The sequence below is a fragment of the Cygnus olor genome, chromosome 8, assembly GCF_009769625.2.
Source record: "Cygnus olor isolate bCygOlo1 chromosome 8, bCygOlo1.pri.v2, whole genome shotgun sequence".
Taxonomy (NCBI): domain Eukaryota; kingdom Metazoa; phylum Chordata; class Aves; order Anseriformes; family Anatidae; genus Cygnus; species Cygnus olor.
In genome coordinates, this window is record NC_049176.1 from 23,067,069 (window position 1) to 23,089,054 (window position 21,986).

Consider the following 21,986-nt stretch of genomic DNA (forward strand, 5'->3'; position numbering starts at 1 on the left):
TAAATTTATACTTAATTATAAGTGTTTGTAATTATGAGTGTAAAGAGGTTATAGATGTCCCTGAGTAAAGTTGTGACGTAGTGTTTGGAAATATTTGGTGCCAATACTGGGTGATGGATGGCCACATCCCCACAGCCCCCTTTTGTGCCTTCACCCTGTGCTGCCCCATTCCCTTCACTGTGCTGGCACAACCCAGATACGGTTGTGCTCCCAAGCAGATAGGGGAACTGATCCAGAAAAAAAATAAAAATCCAGCAATTCCCCGCCTCCAGTGTTTCTAGCCAAATCAATTTCCCAGTCCAGTTTATAGCACAGCTGTAGAAACAGTTGTGTTGCTGTGAGGGAAAGGGCGGTATATCACAATGAGAGAGACAAACGGTGGAGGGTAGGACTGGCAGTACTTTAAGTCAGAACTGCCAGCCTCTGAGCCCCATTGTGTGAGTGTTCTGTTTTTTCTTCATTGGTACATTGAACACCTTGTAATCAAAATTTAGAGCTGACAGGTCTATAAAGAAAACAATGCAAACACAAGGTAACAGTGAGCTCATACTGGTCAGCATATTAAAGGCGATGGCAGGAAACCACCAGATTAATCATTGCTGAGCTTTTCCTGTTAGCATCAGAGCAGGGATGAGTTTTAAGTAGGACACAGTTGAGGTCATTGTAGTGTCTCTGCTGACTTCTGTGAGGAATGACTCCCATGCACTTATTAGTTCTAGAAAGCTTTGCTCATTCATTGCCTTGTGGTGAATCTCTTGTTAGAAAATTGAGCACAGCACTCCTAGAAAAGGTATTTTTTTCACAGTTTGTTTCTTTACATTGTCACCTCTCTCTGCATCTCTCAAATGGCTCCTCTCTCTGTTCTATCAGTCAAAAGCTTTTTTCATTTCCAATCCCTTCGTAGTTTATCTACAACCTTTCTCTCTCTTCTCTTTCAGTTCAGACAGGTTAAGTCCCTAGAAGTGTTGCAGCACCAGTTTCCACTGCACACTTGTTGGATTTCAATGGCTTACTTTCTTGTATGTGTCATCTCATATTTGGGAGGCATTTCCATAAACAGCAGTATCACCTTGTGTCATCCTCCACCAGCCCTGCTTAAAACTCATCTTTGTTTGGGTGCACAAAGAGAAGGTGACAACAGATAGGATCTGATGCTACTCCTGCTGGCCAGCATCTCTCTGTTCCCCACATGCTTCCTTTTCTGGACCTTCTAGAAACATGCACAAATATACATATTTATACACATATGGAATTTGTACTCTGTTAGCCCTAGGGGTAACAGCTCCACTGTGGCAATTGCTGTACGATCAAGTCCAAGCTGACTGCAAAGGCAGCGTATTCACTGGACTCTATCTGTCTCCTTAAAGCTATGATGTGTTTGCTGAGTTTTTGTTGCTAAGAAGTGCTGTTAATTTAGCTACTGCACTGAGCTCTCCCTAAACCTCACAGGTTTTGTGTATTTGCATCTTCTACCTCCTTATCGGATGTAAGTATGGTATCTAGAACAAGGTTACAGCAGTGCAAAGCTGTCACTATGACATACTGCATCACTGTAAACAAGGATAAATGTCCTTCACAGTATATAAAGAAGGAAAATAACAATTGGAAAGGAAATCATATTGTGTTATGACCCGACTTCTGCTATATATAGATCCAGCAATTGCCATCCTGGACCAGGTTGTCAGTTGGTTTACTGTATTAGTCAGTCTCAGGGACCAAATAATAGTATTAGTTTCCAGTAAAGACACAGAATATATATAATATAATCTTATGGAATAACCTGCCTGTAAGAAATTCCTTCCTACTCTTCCTTAGTTCAGTGATTAACTTCTGCCTTAAAACATGAGTATTTATATCTTTCCTGTAAAAACAGTCTGCATGTAATTATGAGAATTATTAATTACACAAAAGTCTAACGCAGAACTTCTCAAATAGCAGACCTTATTAGATCCAGATCATGAATAAATTTTGACTAGAGTGTGTCAAAGTCCTATACTTAAAAATTCTCCTCCATTATTTTGGAAAATCCTATATTTTTTACCATTTTTCTGGAGTTTGGGGTTGGTGGTGGGGAGCTGTACTCTGGCTGCAGTTCTCAGCTGTGCAGGCAGCATGCAGAGCTTGGCCAACCTGGCAGAGCTGGGGCTGGCATCTTGCTTTTTGCTGAACAAAGTGGGGTATCATTCTATAAAGACTGATTAGCCTTAGTCAAACCTTTTCCTAGCAACTCTTACTCTTCCTGCGGTCTACATAACTACATTTTTTTATCCTTATTTTTTTGGTTTGCTCACAACTGGTATGTAGTTGTATCATGCTCTTTTTCTAGTGAATCTCAAAAAAAGAATGTTGCCACAGAGGTGAAGTTAAGGAAATAGCCAGGAATCACGTTGACGACATGCAGCCTGCATAATTACTTGTCATTACAGACATTCTACGCAGGTATAGTACAACATATCCCACAGTACTGTGCTGTCTTCAGGGCTGGCAGCTTATTGCCAATTTCCAAACATTAGTATTCCAGCGTAAAGACCAAAACTTCACTGTGAATACCATTAGAACTGGGTCACTAACAGAAGGTGCGTGATAGCTTAACATGCAGAACAGCTAAAGCCATTTCCTCCATCTCACACAGAACAGAAATACTGAGAGTGAAGATTATGGATGTTGCGTGAGGAGAATGACAAATGACAAGCCTTAGCAATATACCCGTTTGGTGGCATTAGTGATGCAGTTCTGCCTTGGAAACAGTGAAAATAGGTGATCAGCTGGCTGTTGTGCTGCACTGGTTTTGCTAAACATTGGAATTCACTTTAATAGGAATCCAAATGATCGGGTAAAGTATTTCATTTTGCAGAGGAAATTCTCTTGCTCAGCAGCACCCTAATAACACTACTATTTTGCATTTTCTATTCTTGGAATAAAGAGGTTTTAACCTTGCAGCTTCAAACTGTGTATTTCTACTCCAGCTCCAGGAATTACTACTGCTCAGCAGTCATAAAATTGCTCCAGATAGATTTCTGTCCTTTCCGAAAATATTAGGAAATAAGCTGGACTAGATTTTGTGTTCTGTCATACCAAAGTCCCTTTAAACCAGCAAGGGGAGAACATAAGGGAATTCTTCCTGGATAGCACTGTTCCAGCTACCTTCTGAATTGGAAAATCATGCTCAGACATTCTTTGTATGGTTGAAAAGGGGGGTGGAAGCCAGGGCAAGGAAGAAATCTGGAACTGCAGAGAGAAACAGAATTAATTAGGTGAGTATCTGTAAGTAAGCCATGCTGGCTCTCTGTGGTCCCCTGCTTTTGCTCTATGTTAGGCAGTCTGGATAATGTGAAGAATCAGCCCCTTTATAAGCCTTCATTAATTACTCTTCTATCTTTTTGTATGTGATGAAGTATTGCTGGGGACGAAAACTGTGTGCACAGGTGGGTATGCACCATGCTCTGCCTCATTCATCCTTACCCTTCTTCCATGCTATGCCTCAAAAGTTTACTCAAAGTTGGAAGAAGAAAGTTCAGGCAAAGCTCATATGGAAAAGAAACGTCAGGTCAATCAGCTTGGTCTGCAGATTCAGGCCATATTCAGCGAAGAGTTTAAATTGAAAAAATATGAGAAAATCGGTACAATGAGTATTTTTCCTACTCATTCAACATGAAACCTCAGTTCTTTTGTTTCAAAAATATTTAAAAGACATCTTGAGTCCTACATACTAAACAGGGATTAAGCTGAGAAGTAAATAATCCCGAAGCAAACTGAACACAATCTTTTACAAGCAAAATGTCCTATCAAACCCCAAGTGGCTTTTTGATCCAGGATGATAAAAAAATATTTTAAAATTGTTTTGAGAAAAATACTGGACCAGAAGGCAATTATTTATAATTCTATCTAAAAGTCACAAGTGAAGATTTGTTTTTAATATGTTTCAAAGGCAGGTTGCGTTATTCAAATTCTCATTGCGACTTTTCTTCCTCTGAATTCTTTTTTTGGCACATGAAGAGAACAGGTGTGAGCTAGTGCAAGGTGGCCCACAGGCCACAACCAACACATAACTAATTGGCATCTATGTTGCAACAGGGAAAAGATCCAGCCAAATTATGACGAGGCACTGTGCCATCCTAATAGACTGACATTATCGCAGATGCCAAGATTCCGTAAATTTGCATTATTTACATTTACTTAGGGCAGGATTCCCAGCTGGGAAATTCCACATGGTTGTCCATCTCCCTCATATACAATTATAACCGAAAAAGATCTCTGTGACTAATCCAGCATCCTCAAATGGTTTTCAGCAAGAATTTAAATTTTCTTAATAATTATTTTAAAATGCTCCCACTCATGTACATCAATAAATCATTTAAAAGGGTAGTTTTGTTGTCTTTGTTTGTACAAAATGAATAAATAATTTATAAAATCAGACTTTCTGCTTGACGGATGTATGAACCTTTTCGTTTTGGTAAACATTTTTTTTTTTTCCCTGCAGGAGTGGCAAAGTTTCTCTCTTATTACGCAGTCAGGAAAAAGGCAACTCTGAAGTTATTTTGTGAAAAATGGATGCAGAAACTGGTAATTTACACCCTCAGGAAATAATTTGCAAAGGCAAAAATGCAGAAAGGGTGTGAATTACTGAGATGAAACACAAGATGATGATACATGCTCTGATTACTCCTTGAGGTAATGAATCTCTGTAGGTTTGTCTTCCTCTACTGAGGAGACGGTGAATTACACCTTAATCTGCTCCTTGACGGGATCCCCTTCCAACTAAAAAGTGCACGGAAGGACCAGATGGAGATGTTGTTGCCTATGAGTAAATAGGAGGTGGTGGCATCACCGTCCCTGGGGGTGTCCAAGGAGAGGTTGGACGTGGTGCTTAGGGACATGGGTTAGCGGGTGGTCGTAGGGGGATGGTTGGACCAGATGAACTCGGTGGTCTTTTCCAACCGTAATGATTCTATGATTCTAAATGTCTTTATTGTCCCTGGCACCAGCCCCTGCGCAGCGACCCCCGGGGGTTCCCCTCAGCGAGGCGCCTTTCCCGCCTCGCACCTTCCCGCCCGCCCCTCGTGGCCGGCTCTCACGCCCATCTCCTTCCCGGCCCCCCCACCCCCCCAAATCCCGAGCCTATTCCCGCTCTGAGGGCGCTGCTCTCGCGATAGGCGGCGGCGGGCGGGCTGTGAGGAGGCGGAGGAGGAGGAGGAGGAGGAGGAGGAGGCGGTGGCCGCCGGGGGGGGGCGGCGCCGCGGCAGCCGCTGCGCCCGCGCTCCGTGACAGGCGGCCGGGGGCCGGGCATGTCCCTCCGCCCCGCACGCAGGTGGTGGCGGCGGCGGTGGTGGTGGCGGTGGCGGCGGCGCCGCCCCGGCTCTCCGTGACTCTCCATGGGGCCCGAGCCGCGCCGCAGCCGCCGCTGAGGAGAAGGCGCCGCCGCGATGAGGAAGGGCCGCTCCCGGGGGGACAAAGCGGCGGCGCCTCCTCCTCCTCCTCCTCCTCCGCCGCCGCCGCCGCGGAGGGAAGGCGGCCGGGCGGTAGCCGCCAGCGCGGCGGAGCGCAGAGCCACCCTGCTGGGGGGCGGCAGGAAGGAGCCGGAGGCCGCGGGGGCGCCGGAGAGGGTAACGGCGGCGGGGGGGGGGGGCGTTGGCATGGCAACGAGGGGGGCTGGGGGTCGGGGGGGGGGCTGAGAGCTGAGGCCGGGGGTCGAGGTGCTGAGGGCTGAGGGGAGACTGAACTCTCCGTGGGGACGGCGTTCTGCCGGCATCCCCCCACGTGGAGCGCATTTCCTCGGCCCGGGGAGGGGGAAAAAGGGTGAAGCTGGCGCTCGCCGCCTGGCTGGGGGCTGTCAGGCAGCCGGAGGAAGTGGTGGGGGGCTGCCCCGAGGCTTCCCGTGCCCGGAGTCCTGCCTGCGTGCTGAGGGAGGGAGGGAGGATGCGGTGACATCTAGCTGGTGTTATGTGCTGGCTGCTCTTAAGTGCAGAATCCTTCCTGGGAACCTCCCGCAGGTCATTCCTCATCGTAACACTGTTGTGACACATATTTTAGCGTTTTTGTCTTCATTCTTAACACAAGAAGTGATTTATTTGGGAAGTCTAAATTTTGTAGCTATTAAAAATATGTAGGCTTGTTAAAAATAAGAGCATTTACATTCAGTGCATACGCTCACGTCTTTCACCCCTGCAGAAGAGGATCTCCTGGTTGCTACTTAAGATTGCAGGGATGAGAGACCCAACAGATCTTAAGCTTTGTTTCGGATACATTTTAATATTCCTAGTTTTACATGAAAGAAAAATGTGAGGTGAGACTTAGCAGTTTAAAAATGCAGGTAACAACCGATGCTTTTTTTTTTTTTTTTTTTGAGAAGAAAGTATCACAAGTAGAAGGGTTCCCAAGATGCAGTAATTCATTGCTTTGTTTTGCCATTTTTAGGAGCAAAGAGAAGAACTGTTCTTTGACATTTCCTTTCAAAAAGGTGTCTTAAGTTTGCATCGTTGTTGCAGATGCTCAGATTTACTCTGCAGCTTTTTAAAACAATTTATTAGGTTATTTCAGAAGAGCTGCATTATGTGCATGAAGGTGACTTCATGTCTGTACAGCACTATAAACATAAGTGCTGGAAATAATACTAGATGCCATTGGTTCATTTGGAATTACTGCAAAGACTTGGGAAGATTATATATTAGTAACTGTTGTACAGGACAACTTTCCTAACTTACTGGTCTCTGAGTTACAGAGGCCATTTGTTGATGCTTGTTCTCCCACTGCTACCTATCTGAAAGTTGTACTTGGGTGTATTTAAATTGGGAAGGGTGGGAAAGGTGTTTTCATTTGGATACTCGGAGAAACTTTATTTCAGAACAGAAATGACCATTGTTGAGTTCTGAGTCAGCAACATGAATACTTGCTTAGTGTTATTTGAAAATTTTATTTTTTCGTTATTAAACTGTGAGCCTTCCTCTGGATTTAACTGGTTATCAGGGATCTACTAGCTGGGAGAGGTATGCAAATGGAAGGCTGCTGTAGAAGCCCCAGTGATGTATGCAGTCTTGCCAAGCTCAGAACCTGTCCTGACCTTCCAGAAGAAAAAATGCTGTTGGGGGTCTTGGAAACCAGACACTGCCTTCAGCGATAGTGGACTTGCATTTTGGTTTTGACTGGTGGGTGTCTTGAATATAGACTTCTTGGACTGGGATCTGGAAGAAGGGACCTGTAGTGTAGTGATTTTTTCTTTCCCCATTTAATATTATTCTCTAGTGCCTTATAAAACCAGGTACTTAAGAGGGCAGAGGCGCTGCTGCTTTTGATGCTTATCACTTTCTGAAACAATTGAGGAACGCTAATGTGCTTATTCAGGCCAAAAAAAAAATCTTAAAAACAGAAGAGGTGACCGTTTCTCTTCCAAACTGCCCATTAAAATAGCGGCTGGTAGAACTCTTGTAGGCAACAGCAAGGTGCTTGCTGTACTGTTATGACACAGTGTGTAAGGTATATTGACATGGAAATTGGAGGAAATTGCTTCTATTCTTGGTAGTTGTGAACCAGACTTGTTACAAACCATGGATACAGAATGTGCTATGTACTGTATCATGTTCTATCGAGCTCTCAGGGAGCTTCATCAGAACAACATTATTGTTTCAAAACAGGAAAGGCTGCAAATTCAGAAACGCCAATATTTGAGATTCACAAGCCTTTTAAATGGGAGATGCTGGCAGTGCGTTCTTAGCTCAGGTACTCTGACTAAACATTCATGCTGATATGACTTGTAGGATCAAGATCTCTGTGCTGGCAAATATTTGGTGGGATGCAGACTTTGAGGAGATGAGCAGCTAAAACTTGGAAACCTTCTACTTGGTCTGTGCAAGAAACCCCTAAACTTCGAAGGAGAACGTCTCAGCCACTCTCCCTTTGGTCTTCCATTTGAAGTAGCAGAAGTTTTGTAAATGCAGTAAAAAACTGGGAATAACTAGACGTGTTGGGCAACTTCAATAAACAGGGCAAATGATCCCTCTCACAGAATCTGTCTTTAATCTCAATAACTCAGTATTTCTTTAAAGGTCAGGAGCTGCTAGTGCACGGGGTGGTGGAAAGGGCCTTTGGAGATGCAAAAGGAAGCTTGATACTCTTTCCACTGATGCAACTTGCAGCTTGACAAATCTTTCCTTTGGGGCCCGCTTCTGTTTTAAGTAGCCCCTGTCTGGAGCCAGGACCAAAGCAACAGTGTGCACAGCTGCAGGGAACTGCTGGGGAATAAATTCAGATTTCACCGTTTGTTTGCCATACAGTTTCACAAGTTTGTGGCTGGGGAAGACTAAGCTACTCTAGTGTTGGAAAAAGTACTTATCAGACTGTGACCATGGTAGTTAATCACTGTACTGACCTTTGGGCCTTTGAAAATCTGATCCTTTAATGTGCTGCACTTATAGATCTGACATGTACATACAATTAATGTTTTCACTTTTTTTTTAGGTGTTACATAAGAACATTAAAATGACTGTACTTGGTCAAGTTACCAATCCCACTAGCCCAGTAACCTGCCTTTCTGAGCTGCCAAAAGCAGATGCTTAGAGAAGAGTATAGCGTATGTTGAGGAAATACCTTTCCCAGCCTGCAGTAATTTGTGGCTCTCAGATTTCCGGAACTGGAGGTGATATTTGTTTTTAGTGCCCCCAGTGGGTTTCTTCTTCTATGAATTCGTCCAATCAGTAGTTGAAGCCATGTATACTTGTAGCATCCACAGCATCCGGTGGCTGAGTGTTGTATGGCTTAGGCACGACTTGTGTGGGGAAAAACCATCCTCTTTTTGTTTGTTTTCCAACTTTCTACCTGTTTGTTTCATCCCTTGTTTAGTTCTTGTATTGGAAGAGGCAGTGAAAAAAAAGAATCCGTGTTCTTCTGTGTGGCTTATGGCTTGATAACTCTTATTTACTAGTCGCTTGTTTCCAGAGGAGCTCTAGAAAGAGGTGATTCTGTCCTTTTCAATGTCCTGTGTATTCTGCATCTTTTGCAGGTCTGTTCCTTCTTGGAGACAGTGATGCAGAGATCAGAGGAGCAGGGTTGGGGAACAATAACCATGACTGATACAGTATTTCAGCATATGACACCCTGTACATTTATATAGTTTGTTGGGTTCTATTCTTTACTCTTTTGTCTGCCCTTTTTTTTCTTTTTGTTGACAATCTTTGACTATTGAGTGGGCACTTTCGGGGAATTACTATAATTCCACAAACACTCCTTTAAGTGGTAATATCTGTTTCAGGCTTTCTCATTGTGTACATAAATGTAGTGTAGATTTTTTTTATTTGCTTAACTGTGTTTATCTATGTTTAATCTTACCTGCTATTTTACAGCCTACTTAAACACTATCATTAAGGTCATCTTCAGATCTTTGACCATCACTTTTGCAACCTTGAATAACTAAGCATTATCAGCAAACTTTGTCATGTAAATGTTAAGCGTATTTGCTAGATCTTGCTTTAAAATACTGAAGGTATTGAACCTGGAACAGATCCTTGTGGAGTTCCACTGGCGATCCTCTTTTGTGAAGAAGGCTAGTTGTTCCAATCTCTTATTTTTTTTTATCTGTTAATCAGTCAATTTGTAGTTGAATTGCCCTTCCTATCCAGTGACAGTTTTGTTTCATTGAGTGAAGGCATTTTTGTTAAAGACTATAGAAATGCAAGTGGGCTGTATCAGCTTACTCATCATATGTTTACTGACTACATTGAATGGGAAAAATAGAAAGTTGAAGTAAAAATTATTGTTGTTAGAGAACCATGACAGTCACCTCCATCCAGAGGCATATTACAAGCATTAAATTGCTTCTATATCATGCTTACATAATTACTTTGAGACACGGTGATATTCATTGTCAAAGATCCTCTGTGAACTGTAGTCAGTGTTTGTCAGTGTTGCTTTTGTTGTTGTTTTCTACTTCAGGTAGAAGTCCAAGGTCAAAGTTCTCATAAAGGAGTCTTCGGTGTCTAGAAGATAGGACTTGATCTTGTACACCTTCGTCATAAGCCCCTCATGGTTGGTACATAGAGGGTAGGTAGCACGCAGCAGCTGAATGCTTCCACTAGTATTAAGCTAGTCAGAGTTTTTTTAAAAAAAAGAGGTGGATCTTCATGCAAGAGGTAGTGGGTGTATGATTTTTTTATGTTGGCCAATGGAAATTATGGATGCAAAAAGCATTCAGAGTTCAAGTGCTGGGGGAAGGGTGTAGTGAAGATCACTAAATAGGTAGACTGCATCCTACTGAGGAAAACTGAGCTGAAATTAACTAGAGTCTGGGAGAACTTTAGAATACAGCAAGCACAGGATGCCTCCTTTTACTTGACTTTTACTTGGGAATGACTGTCGCTATTTGTATATGTTTTATTTCCATGAGGAGTGGGCATTAGCCTGTCCCTAACAAAACTAAGTCCTGTCTTCCTCTGAAAGCAGGGGGAGGATAAACGGGTATGAGGAAAGCTAAAGTATTGTGAAGGGTATGAAGGGATGGAGGTTGAGCATTGGAAGAATAAAAATCAAGGATGCAGGGTAGTGAGTATGCATGAAGAGTGTGCACTGCTGTCTAAATGTATCCAGGGAGCTGGTGGTGCTTGGCATGGAGATATGGGGGGATAAGAGAACAGAAGCAGATCCCATGCTTGTCAGTGCTCTACCCTCACTTCTGTCAAGCTTCCTTCTTGTACTCTGGATGACCATGGCCAGGAGATTTATGAGTAGATTCCACGACTTTATGTGGCCTGGTAGGATAATAAAGAGATGAAGGGGAGTACCGTAGCAAAATCTGAACAAATAGTTCGAGGAGCTGGTAGAGGGACTGCAAGTTGTAGAGAGAGCCTTCTGTGTTAGGTAGACCCTTGGTCTTGTATGCAGTTTAACTTGGCTGCTGCTGACCAGGAGTCAGACAGAAATGTTGCTAAAGCTTGAGGCTCCTCTGCTGTGTCTGCATTCGTTGTATGGGAGATGTTCAGCTGATGCCAGCAGGCAAGCTACATACATAATAGAGAAAGATGAAAAACCTCCTTGCTCCTGGTTAGCTTTATGTTCTGAGATTCCTTTGTATAGGGCAGTCCGTGTAGTAGACTATCTCCAGCTGTAAATTTTGATGTGGCCGAAGAAATTGAGACCTTGTGCGTTCCCCAGACAACCCATTTTGTCACTTCTGCGTTGGAGGGAAAGTGTTTCTTGACCTCTGAACAAGGTCAAGTGTTTTAACTGTTACAGTCATTGGGAACTATAACACTACCAACCTTTTGAGAGTAGCAGAAGTATTCCTTTCTCTCCACATCTTTGCAACTTTGTAGTTTTATAGGTCCCAAAGCCCGCATGGGTTATTGTGGCTATCAAGTGTGATTTCTCCACGTGCCCAGGCAATGGAACTTTCCCGAGAGAGAAATTTAAAAATGTCTCTTAGAAATTGATCTTATCTTAAGCTTAGATCATGGTTTGTCTGTCACCTCTTCTGGATAGCTCTGCCAATGTTTAATTATTCCTGCAGTTAGGAAACTAAACCACATCTTATTTCAAGGCTTGTTTTGTCTAACATCCAACTTTCAGCGGTGGAATATGCCTGTGCTAGCACAGGCAGTAAAAAGTCTCTACTATCTGATATCTTTTCCATGTATAAGTATTTGAAATATAAAATCTAGCTTAAGTTGGAACAGAAGAAGAGTTCTTTTGCTTTCCCCCTATTTGATCTTGGAGCATGTGCACCAGAAGTAGGCAAAGTCTGGTAGCAGCTTGGAATACTGCGATCGCAAGCGAGGTTACTTCTCAACTACTGTTTGATACTTGTCTTTTTACAGTTCAGGGATTGCATTACCACAGTTGGGTGTGTCACACGAGAGAAAGTTTTGTAACGTTATGCCTATGTGGATATTTCTACTCCCTGTATTCAGGACATTGTGCAAAATGGTCCAAGACTACTTAGAAACAATAAGTTGGAAAACTTATTCCCCCGCCTTTCATGTTGTCTCTCTTTCTTTTTTTCTTTTTAATAAGGAACAGCAAAGGATCTTTTCCACTGACTTCTTATCCTGTTCATTTCTTTGGAAAGCAGTCAGTAACCAGCAGGGAGAAACTGGCCAAACCCCAGAGTCCTAGTCAGATTTGTTTTGCCTCCACAGCTGCAAATAAGCTGTTACCATGCTTTCCCTGTTGTGTGGCAAGCCTGGAAATTGAAGAGATCTTTCTTTCTTCTCCTAATCAGAAACTGTGCTTCAGACTTAAGTGTTTTGCTCTCTTTTTTTCTTTCTTTTCCTTCTAGGTATCATTAGTGCTATTAAAGGCAGTACCTCTGTTGTGATGAGCCCTATACAGACTGCATAACAGTTCGGGATTCTCTGGTTATTTTTGCTATTGGTCTTCCCTTTTGCTTGCTAGGTGAAGAAGCAAGCTTTTGGAGTTTGGTAGGAGCTTTGCTTCCAAGCTTTCTGTACTCCTCTGTCTCTCAGGCTGCTGCTAAGGGCTCTGTTGCAGCTGCTGTTCTCTGTCAGCCATGGACCCAGTGGTTAACAGCTCACAACACGCTGAATTCTAATTTCACATCGAAACTTAAAAGCGGGATGAAACTGATGTGAAGAAGATGAAAGTTTGTTTCCAAAATTCAAGCAAGCAAACAGAATCAAGTGGACAAATCACTAGCAATGCAGTTTTTATTATGCACGTTGCAAATACCATAAAGGCAAATATAGATTAAAAATAGCCAAATATGTTCCATGAACATTATTGCCCCAGCTTATCAAAGGAGGGATGGTATTTGCTGAATTCTAGAAGATCAGAAACCATCTGTTTACAGAAATACCCCTAGCTGCAAATTTTGGGATGTTCCTGCTGCTTAGGGCTGATTTTAGGGCGATTCTGTTCTGTGTCTGTTTCATCAAAGAAGCTAAAGAAAATACTTTCAGAAGACATTGGTAAAGACTCCCAAATTATGAGCTGTCGACATGACTTACCATTAAAAGCTCAGAGCTGTTTTTTCTAGACCTCAGACTTCCTCTTCCCATCTTCCTTTCTTTGCTGTCTTACAGAACTTTTTCTCATTTTAGTAGGAGAACAAAAAAGTTTTTTTTTTTTGGTTTTGTTTTTGATCTGAGAAGATGTCAAGTTCTATCCCATAAAGCTTCTAATATGGTGAACCAAACTGCAGCTTCTTTGTACGGTTGCTTGGCGGGTGTTCTTACTGATCTCAGAGTTTAGTTTCTTGAATTTATCCCCTTCTCTGTCAGAAAATAAAGGTGGTGAAGAAGCCAGAGCATAGCAGGAGAAGAGGGAGCTCTTCCCTGCAGTATGTATGATTCTGTTTGTTTTCTTCTCTCCCGTTTTCTGAGGAAGCGAGAAAAGTCAGAAAACAAACCCCTGCTGTGTTCTGTAGGTATGTGTCACCACCTTCCACCAGCTGATTCTTGTTGAACCTTCTTCAGATTCTTGTTGATGCCACAGCTACTCCTGCTCAGTGTCTTCGTTAGCCATTTTTTTGCTTTTTTGTATTTTGGTCAGGCAGCAATAGCAGCAGCTGGCAACATAGCGCTCTGAGTTCACTTGTGTGTTCATGCTGGTGTCTAGAAGCAAGGAAAAGAAAGTGAAGAAAAGACTCATCTAAAAGGAGGCAAAAAGTAACATGTAAAGGGCCTGGTTCTGCAATGGGCTTGTTAGATAATAGCAAAATGGAGCCAAAGGGCATACCGCGCCTCTCTGGTCTGGTGCCATAAAAACATAACGTCCCTCAAAGTTGCATATTAATGGACAAACCTAATTTGTTTCTGTAATCAATAAGTAGGTAGACATTGCATCATCAGCACAGATGATTCAGTTTGCCCACGTGAGGTTTAAATTGCCTGTCACTACTGAAGAATAAGAACAAATATTGTGCACTATCCGCATTAATATCTTGCATATTAGAATAGCTAAGTGGACAGACTTACAGCTAAGTGGAGACACTTATGAATATATGTTCACACTCGATGTTCACACTGTTGATGATTTGCCTCCGAATTCAGCAGTTCCTTTTATTCCTTGTCCAAAAGAGTATACAAGTGAAGGAGTCAAGAGAAGACTTCTATCAGTAGTGGCTGGTTTTCTTGTGGGACTACTTGTCTTTGCAATCATAAGCAATTATTAGCTTGAAGGGAAAAGCTGCTGCTACTTACTATTTGGTACAGAGCAGTTGAAGTTAAGTGAGATGATGTCCAAGGCTAGGATTAGGCATCTACAAAAGCCTCAGAAAGATTGTGGAAATATTCTTGACTGCACGCTTTGAGAAACCAAGTAACATCCATGTGTTTTGTGTTGAAGGAATAGGTATGTGTTATTAACTGTATGCTTAGAAGTTGGCTTGTTTGTTGCGCAAGCTCACGTCTTCTTGCAGCACAAACAATTTCAGTGTTGTCCTGCCTGACAAGGTAGTTCTTAGAGTCTCTAGAAGAGGCAGTTCTTTATTTTTCCCCAATAGGCAGCTTGGGCAATAAATATTGCCTGTTGTGCTCCATCAGCCAAGATAGCTTTGGTGCTTTAAAGAAATACAGTGAATTATTATATGATATGATGATAGGTGCTTATTTAAACTATGTATGTATGAGTTGGTTTTTTTTTTTTTTTTACTCTTCTTTAATTTCTATTCACGGAGCCTGAGTAGCCAAAGCTCAGGAAGCATTGAAGACTGCCGGCTTAGTGAGCTGTATGAGACTAAACCAAAAATCTTTATCACCCATCAAAAGCTTGTTCCTCAATAACCACAGCAGCTAAGTAGACAAGTCATATAGTCTTACACAATTTGATTTCCACATCAAATTATGTTGTGCTGTGATTAGTCTTTTTGTGGTGATGTAGTACTGTTGGAAGCCTGATCAAAATGCTGATCTTTAGAGGAAGAAACCGAGTCCATGGCCACTCAGAAACCTGCCTTTTTTGTGAGGAAGTACAAAAATCTGTTTCACCTGAGGAGAATTCAACATCATTTTTTTTTTTGATGCCTTGCTAAGTGCCACTCTTTGGCTATAGGAAATTGATGCTCTGTGTTATCTCAGTGTATTAAAAAGCTCCAAAGGCCTTGTTTGGTTTGTAATGAAGTAGCTGTGTTGTTGCCTATAAAACCTGCTTTAAAACATGTTGCTTTTTATTTGCTGTTTCTATAAGCTGTGTTTTTGTGATAGTGTGTTGTCTGACTTAAGCTTAGGTTTCATGAACCCTAAATCTAGTAGTCAATCAGAAATTATTTTCAAATATTCTGTTATAAATACATGCTACATTGCAGTGAGGGAAAAGAGCTGATGGCTGAAAACCCAATAATAATAATAGCATAATAAAATGGCTGTCTAGCTTGTAAATTTTTATCTTTTTTGCTGTTTGGAATCGCTCTGAAATTAGTGGGAGTTCATTATGTGGAAAATAGGCTAATGCTCTTTTTCAGGAAAAAGAAAAGTAACAGGCAAAACAAACTTTTTTTCTTCTGCTATTAGAATTGTGTAGTAAATGCTTTTACTTTTTGTTATGCTATACCTATAATATATAGTTACGTATTCATTATTATACATACAGTAAAAAACCTAACAAAATATTTTCTGAAGACATTGGTTGGTGTGGATTTTCATAGATGTAAGAGCAAGATGAAGTTTTAAAACATTCCATGTAGCTGTTTAAATTTCCAGAAGCAGATGCCACTGATAAGGTTAGGCTGCTGAGATAAATGTTGGGCTGTGGGAAATTCAAGAATTTTTGACATTTTATTTCTGGTTTACTTTCAGTGTACCCATCTTCACGAACAGTCTGTATAGGAACATTTGCTCTAACGGTTTTTACTATACGTTGTCACAAGTAATGCACCATAAACATTTTTAACAGTATAACGCCAAAAATTTGAGTATTATTTATTTGAATAAATTTGAACCAAATGGTCAGAACTGATGTGAAGTGTCCAAATAAATAAATTATGGTCACTCTTTTAGAAGAGAAGCTATAAACAAGTTGCAAAGTTAATGCAGTGACCGTAGGTTTTTGGCATTTAAACATTGAAATGTAGCTGGTGGCAGTGACCTACAAGTAGCCTCTTTCTCTGTTTGTGTGATGAACAAATCAAATGACTTATATTGGACTAGTGCAGTATCACGATGATGGCAGAAATAAGTAACCATGAAAGTTAAATTATGCATTCAGTTATATATAACTGATTATATAATATCTAATATATAATCATTTGGATGTTCTTTGGCCCTTGCATTGATCCTTGTTTTTAGGACAGAGGAGAATCTGTTTACAGCTCTCTTTTGCCAGTTTAGCAGACACTTCTGCTTAAGTGTCTGCTGACTCTAGGCTTCCAGTTTGTGCTCGAGCCTTGTTGACGTGCAGAAACCTGACAATTGGGCATTGTTTTTGTTCTCAAGCAGAAGCAAAGAAATACATGGCTTGTCCTTAAAAAACAAAAGCAAACCTTGGCTGTTATTTCTTTGGGATGGAACTAGATTATGCTGCTTGGTGAGGAGAAGCTTTTGTGTCAACCTATAGAGACTCCATTTCTTTGTGCAGACATTGATAAAATTGTGAATTAGTTTATCTTTGCCTGCTATTTTATGTGATTTCTGTTAAGAAAAGCTAAACATTTTTTTCCAAAGGTTAACTTAATTTCTACCGTTATAATGTCTTATTTCCTTTGGGTCTAAGGTCTTCTTTATTTACAGTCTTACAATCAAAGGACAACTCCCCCCCCCCCCCCATGTGTGTATATCTGCTGTTGATTTTCAGGGAAAAATTATTCTCAGGAAAACTGCATCATGCTTATTATTTTTGCTGTGCATTGGCGTGCTCCTCATCTGTGGAAGGAAGTGAGAAGATTCCAGATGGTTGGTGGAGACAAAAATTATTGTTGCCAAGGGACCGGCACTCTCATTTTTACAGACAAAAGCGAGTATTTAATTTTTTTTCCTGTTGCAAATAGTGACTCTCATTAGTGGTCATTAATAATTTAATTACATTAAATTAGTGGTATCTAATGGTTCCACTGCTACTACTATTTGGGTGATAGCTGCAGTATTAAATATTAAAGCATCCTGGGCAAAAAATGTAGTTTGGTTAAAGAGATTCCAGTAGTGTTTTTTGTTTCTATACTTTTTTCCTGTGCAGTGTGCACTATTTAAGTGAGCTTATAAATTAAGATCGCATCTTAAAATTGTTGCACACCTGTCTATAGTTATTGAATGTCTAATTAGAAAAGTCCCTTTGTCATCTGACCTGCTCCCTGCAAAAATTTGTTTCATGAGTGACCTTTTTCTTTTCTTTGTAGGCAGCTTCCTTTGAAACAAGTCTTGGAACAGCGGTTGGTTACGGATTTTTCTCTTCTTGCCCCCTTGGCCTAGGGATATTTTTTTAAGGGCTATATCTCAAATAGAACCTACAGAGACTTCTATTTGAGATACTTCTATTTGAGACTGTACTTCACACTTACAACTTCTAACATTTTTGCTTTGGAAAGTGCATTTTTCAAAACAAGTTTTGAACTCTGCACTTGTAAATAAGCCATTTTTATATAGCGTGCACATTTTGTGCACAGTTATTGTTCATTTGCCAAACTTAATTACAGCTAGTATTTTATTTTAAAATATATTTTATTTGTACCTTAGCCTTAGAAAATTCTAGATGATTTTGTGTTGAGAATCAGATGTATTAATAAAGGTAACTTACAAGTCAGTAATGTTGGGACACATCACATGCGTGGCACACCCTCTGAATTTAGTGGAAGAAAGCCTTCATAAAGAAGGCATAATTGATGTCTTACAACATCACATTTTAGTACAACTCACATTTTTTGTCATAACTCTTTTAATCTTTAGAGCAGATGGGATTATAATGCAGAGATGATGGACTACGGAGTTGTTCATGTGTTTATCGGGCCAGGAGTTAATTTCCCTTCTCTGTACAACTGGAACCTTTTATGTTTGAAACATTCATGTTTGAATACTAATGGTAAAGGGATGACTGGGGTGAGGAGGAAGCCTTTAATGTTCACTGTCTTTGTTCAGACTGGTTTTGTTTTCAGTATAGCTAGCGAGCATGTTTTGAGCCTTTATATAAAGCACTCTTGATAGTGGTTTCTTTAAGTTCTGAGAAGGTTGACACAGCCTTTAATTAGAGGGTCTGTTGCTCTTTCTTTCCTAGGTGGAATTTTTCTCAGGTTTATGCATTTACAAGCTGAATTCAAGAATCACACTATGCTTATTCCTCTTATTAGGGAGATCCTAAGTCAAATATGTAGGATCAAATACTTTGAGTAAACTGTTATGGTGCTATTTATATTTCCATATAAGGACCAAACATTCAAGCTGAAACTATTTAATCACAATTTACCCTGTCTTCTAGGCTGTGGTTGGTTCCATTAGGAGTAAAATGACTCTGCATCTTGATGAGCCTCAAAAAGAATGTAATAGTGTACATAGTTGTAAATATTTACTTTTGCTTTTTAACAAGCTTTTTAATGCATTCCTGCAGCTGGGAACACTTGGCTACAAAGTTAACAACTTGAACTTCCCTGGTGAAACAACACTGAAGCTTCTAATTCATTAGTTCTAATCAAACATGCCTTGGAGTTGTTTCCTGAAGAGTTAACAGGAAAAAAAATCTTGCCATCAGAAGAACAAGATAAGGAGGGTGTATCTCCTTGTGCCAGATTCTGATACCTTTTAGAAGCATTTGCTTGTTTTTTTAACTACTGTATTTTTATATTTCTGTTTTTACAGAAGCATTACAGTTTGTTTTTCCTGTTACTTTTTTGTAATCTGCATTATAACTGCAGATGAGTGTATGTGGGAAGCTATACGTATTTGCAATATGTTAAATGTGTGTTACACTGTATAACTATTGAAAACATCATTGTGGCAATAATGCTTAGCTTTCAAGTCATTTGGAAACTTCAAACCAACAGTAAATAAAATTTATATATTTACCTTTGGAAATGTTGGGATTTATTGCAAGGCTCTTCAAATTATTAAAGAGAAAAATACTGTAAAGATCTTTTTTTTGTCTTTAAAATGCAGACATTTGTATATAATGTAATATATTCTGTAAAGCTTTTCTATCTTGTTGATGTAATAAACCAATATATTATAGCCTCTAAGAGGCTATGTTGATTTAATTTAATTTTGCTTGGTTCTGCTGTCTCTGACACTTCAGCATTCTGCTGGCAAGTACATGAGTTAAGCAGATGCAGTTAAGAAGAGTCTTAGTTGCAAGTTCATATTCAGCCTACACTTTTTGTCACGTTTGGGCTCACCTCAGCTTCTTGATAAACTGTTGGTCCCCTTCGTACCTACTCACTAAGGCTACAAAGTTAAGGTGAATTTCAGTGCTAAATACCGAAGCATAAATATGATGCTTACGTTGCTTTAAGTGCTACTAAGATATTTGCTTTGCAGTCTGTTTTCTAGGCTCTAATTTTATTTCCTGGTGTGTTTTGAAGCACACTAGGGTAAATCTAATGGCAGAATCAAATTTATCTTTTGTTAAGGGTATGTATACATATTACATAGGGAAGAAAGGTGAAGAAGAGAAAGAAATGCTTAGATATATGATCACAATCCTGAAACAACAGGCTTTTTGCTTTTAAAGGACAAACAGTACTGGATTAAAAAATAGAGAAGAAATTAAGCAGTAAGAATTGCTTACATTAAAAAAAATCAACGTTTCAGATTACAGTCGATTTGCATTCTCATTGGTTAATTTCCTTACACCTAGCAGTTCAAGGAATCGCTACCTTGACATGCATCCACACTTGCAGCATTCACATGCCATTTGTAGGTTAAGGATCTGTGCTATGCTACTTTTTTTTTTTTTTTTTGAAAGGACAGTAAGCAATTAGGTTGCTGAAAACCATTGCAGTGGTGTATTTGCCTTTTCTTGCTTGAATGGTTTGAGAAGCACTGCAATGGAATGGAAAAGATGATGGAGCAGGTTCTTTGTAGTTATATTCTGAAATTACCAAATTAGAACGTTAACATGGCATGTTAGTGTAATCTTACCCATCAGGAAGAACATTTGGTTTCTTGTCTTTTGTCTATAGCTCCTGCTGCAATCTGTCTGATTCTCCTTGCTGAGTGCAATAACCCCAGTGCCCCAACTGTTTAACTGGTTTTCTGTGCAAGTGTGCTAAGTGACTGAGCTGAAAAATGCAGAGCTCCTCACTGCTGAAGAACACCCATTTCCATTCTTCTTCATATCCTCCTGTTTCGTGTTACGTGAGCAAATGTTTTGTATACCTTTGAAGGGACTGGTAGGAATAATCTCAACCTAGCAAATCAAGATCTGGTTGTGTGATGCTCTTATCTCAAGTTCTAAGTTTTGAAGAGTTCTGCAGGTTGCATAAGCCTGATATTTTGCTTCTGCCAAAAGCCCCAATGCCAGAGTAAATTAATGCTCTTTTTCTTTTTAATCACCTTTGAAAAGAATTTAAAGGAGAGATGCCCACAGTCTTTTCCACACTATGTGAGCAGCGTTTCTCTTAGGTGCTTGCTAACACTTTTATTTCTAAAACTGCAAGATTTTTTTTCTTTTCAAAAGTAGAAGTTGAGCCCTTAAAATTCCGGCAGCCTGTGCTACGCTGTGCTATGTAATGAATTCTTCAGCCACTGACTTTGGTGGTTTGGCTAGTAATTTGAAAGCATGTAAGCAAAATTATGCTCTGTCACTGCAAAGAGTTTTCCTTACTCATGGATTTGAAATGTTGTGTAAAATCTTTGTCCTTCATGTGTATTGCATCTTGCTTTGGGACAAGGACAAGGAAAAATCTCTTCCTGTGGTGTTCTGGTTTTCCCTTGGTTGTATTAAGATGGTTCACATAATACTGGTATTTCTCTCTATTTCATCTATGAATTGCACTACCAAGGCTGGATTTTGATGGAAAAGTGAGAAATTCTGGTCTTATGAAAGACAACTCTATTGTTGTGAAGTTAATACTTCCCCTCTTCATTGTTTTGCTGACCAAATATATGCATAGCTCTTAGAAAATGAAGTTTTAAACCGGCCATGTTGTAGTTCTGCATTTTAAAACATTAATATGCTGTCTGAGAGCAGGGCTCTGGATTTTTTTATTATTATTTGAAAAGTGAGTTTGACAGCTATCTAAACCTGCGGAGTGCAACTGGGATCCCTTTCTTCAAACCATTCACCAGTTATGTAGTCTTCTGAATATTGCCCAAGTGCTTAATGTGCTTAACAAAACAGGGCTTATGAAGAATTTGCTGTAGGTAGTATGTGCGAAGCCTGTCTGCTGTAGAAGACAGCCTAGGTTCATTACCGAGTGTGGGAAGCTGCTTCCTTTCCACTGTTCCTTTCCTGTCTTTGTAGTACGAGCGTCTGGTGGGGAGGAGTTGCTTAAGCTGGGGGGGCTGCTGGAGAAATGCATGTGGAATGGCATCCTTGGGGGGTGGCAGGTGCCACTGGGGTCACCTCGGGCTGGAAGGTGTGCGTAGGCAGGATGCCGCGGCTCAACGGGGATTGTAGTAGAAGTAGGTGCTCTGTGTGCTCCTTCAGTGGGGCGCTTTTGATTTGGATATTACCAAATGTAAAGAGTTTGTGTACTGCAACTCAGGAAGGAATGAGAAGAACTTTTAATTATTTTTACCAATAAGAAGAGACTCTGTGTAGAGGGGGAGGGGAAGGGTAGGGAAGTAAGCACCTCCTTGGGGCTGTAGGGGTATGTGCGTGTCTATATATTGGGTGAAAAAAAGACGTAAAATACATAGAGAAATTGCTTTTAAAAGGACTTGTCTTACAGTTCTTTAATTTCTGTTTTTACAGCCTTTCCTTACTTCGGTGCTGTGAATGAATGAATGTTCTTTTTTTAGTTGCAGTTCACTGAGAAAGATGTGGGTGTTGTGTGGGAGCGTGCAGCCCAGGCAAACCGTGAACAAACAGAGAATCTCTGGTCAGGGCACACTTCTTCATGTTAATCTGAAAATTTTAATTTGCCCTGCTGATGGGTATTCTTGCTAATGCAATAATCCTAAGATTGT

General features: G+C 40.5%; 1 protein-coding gene across 5 annotated transcripts in view; it reads left to right on the forward strand.

The window, feature by feature from the left end:
* The first annotated feature begins 5,221 nt into the window (after window positions 1-5,221).
* The window catches only part of MAST2 (microtubule associated serine/threonine kinase 2), a 192,528-nt gene continuing 175,763 nt past the window's right edge, over window positions 5,222-21,986 (forward strand). For all 5 annotated transcript variants that reach the window (XM_040565047.1, XM_040565048.1, XM_040565050.1 and 2 more), the window contains exon 1: window positions 5,222-5,603. In XM_040565047.1, coding sequence (XP_040420981.1) covers window positions 5,424-5,603 — 180 coding nt within the window. In that variant the 5' untranslated portion in view covers window positions 5,222-5,423. The remainder of the gene's footprint in view (window positions 5,604-21,986) is intronic.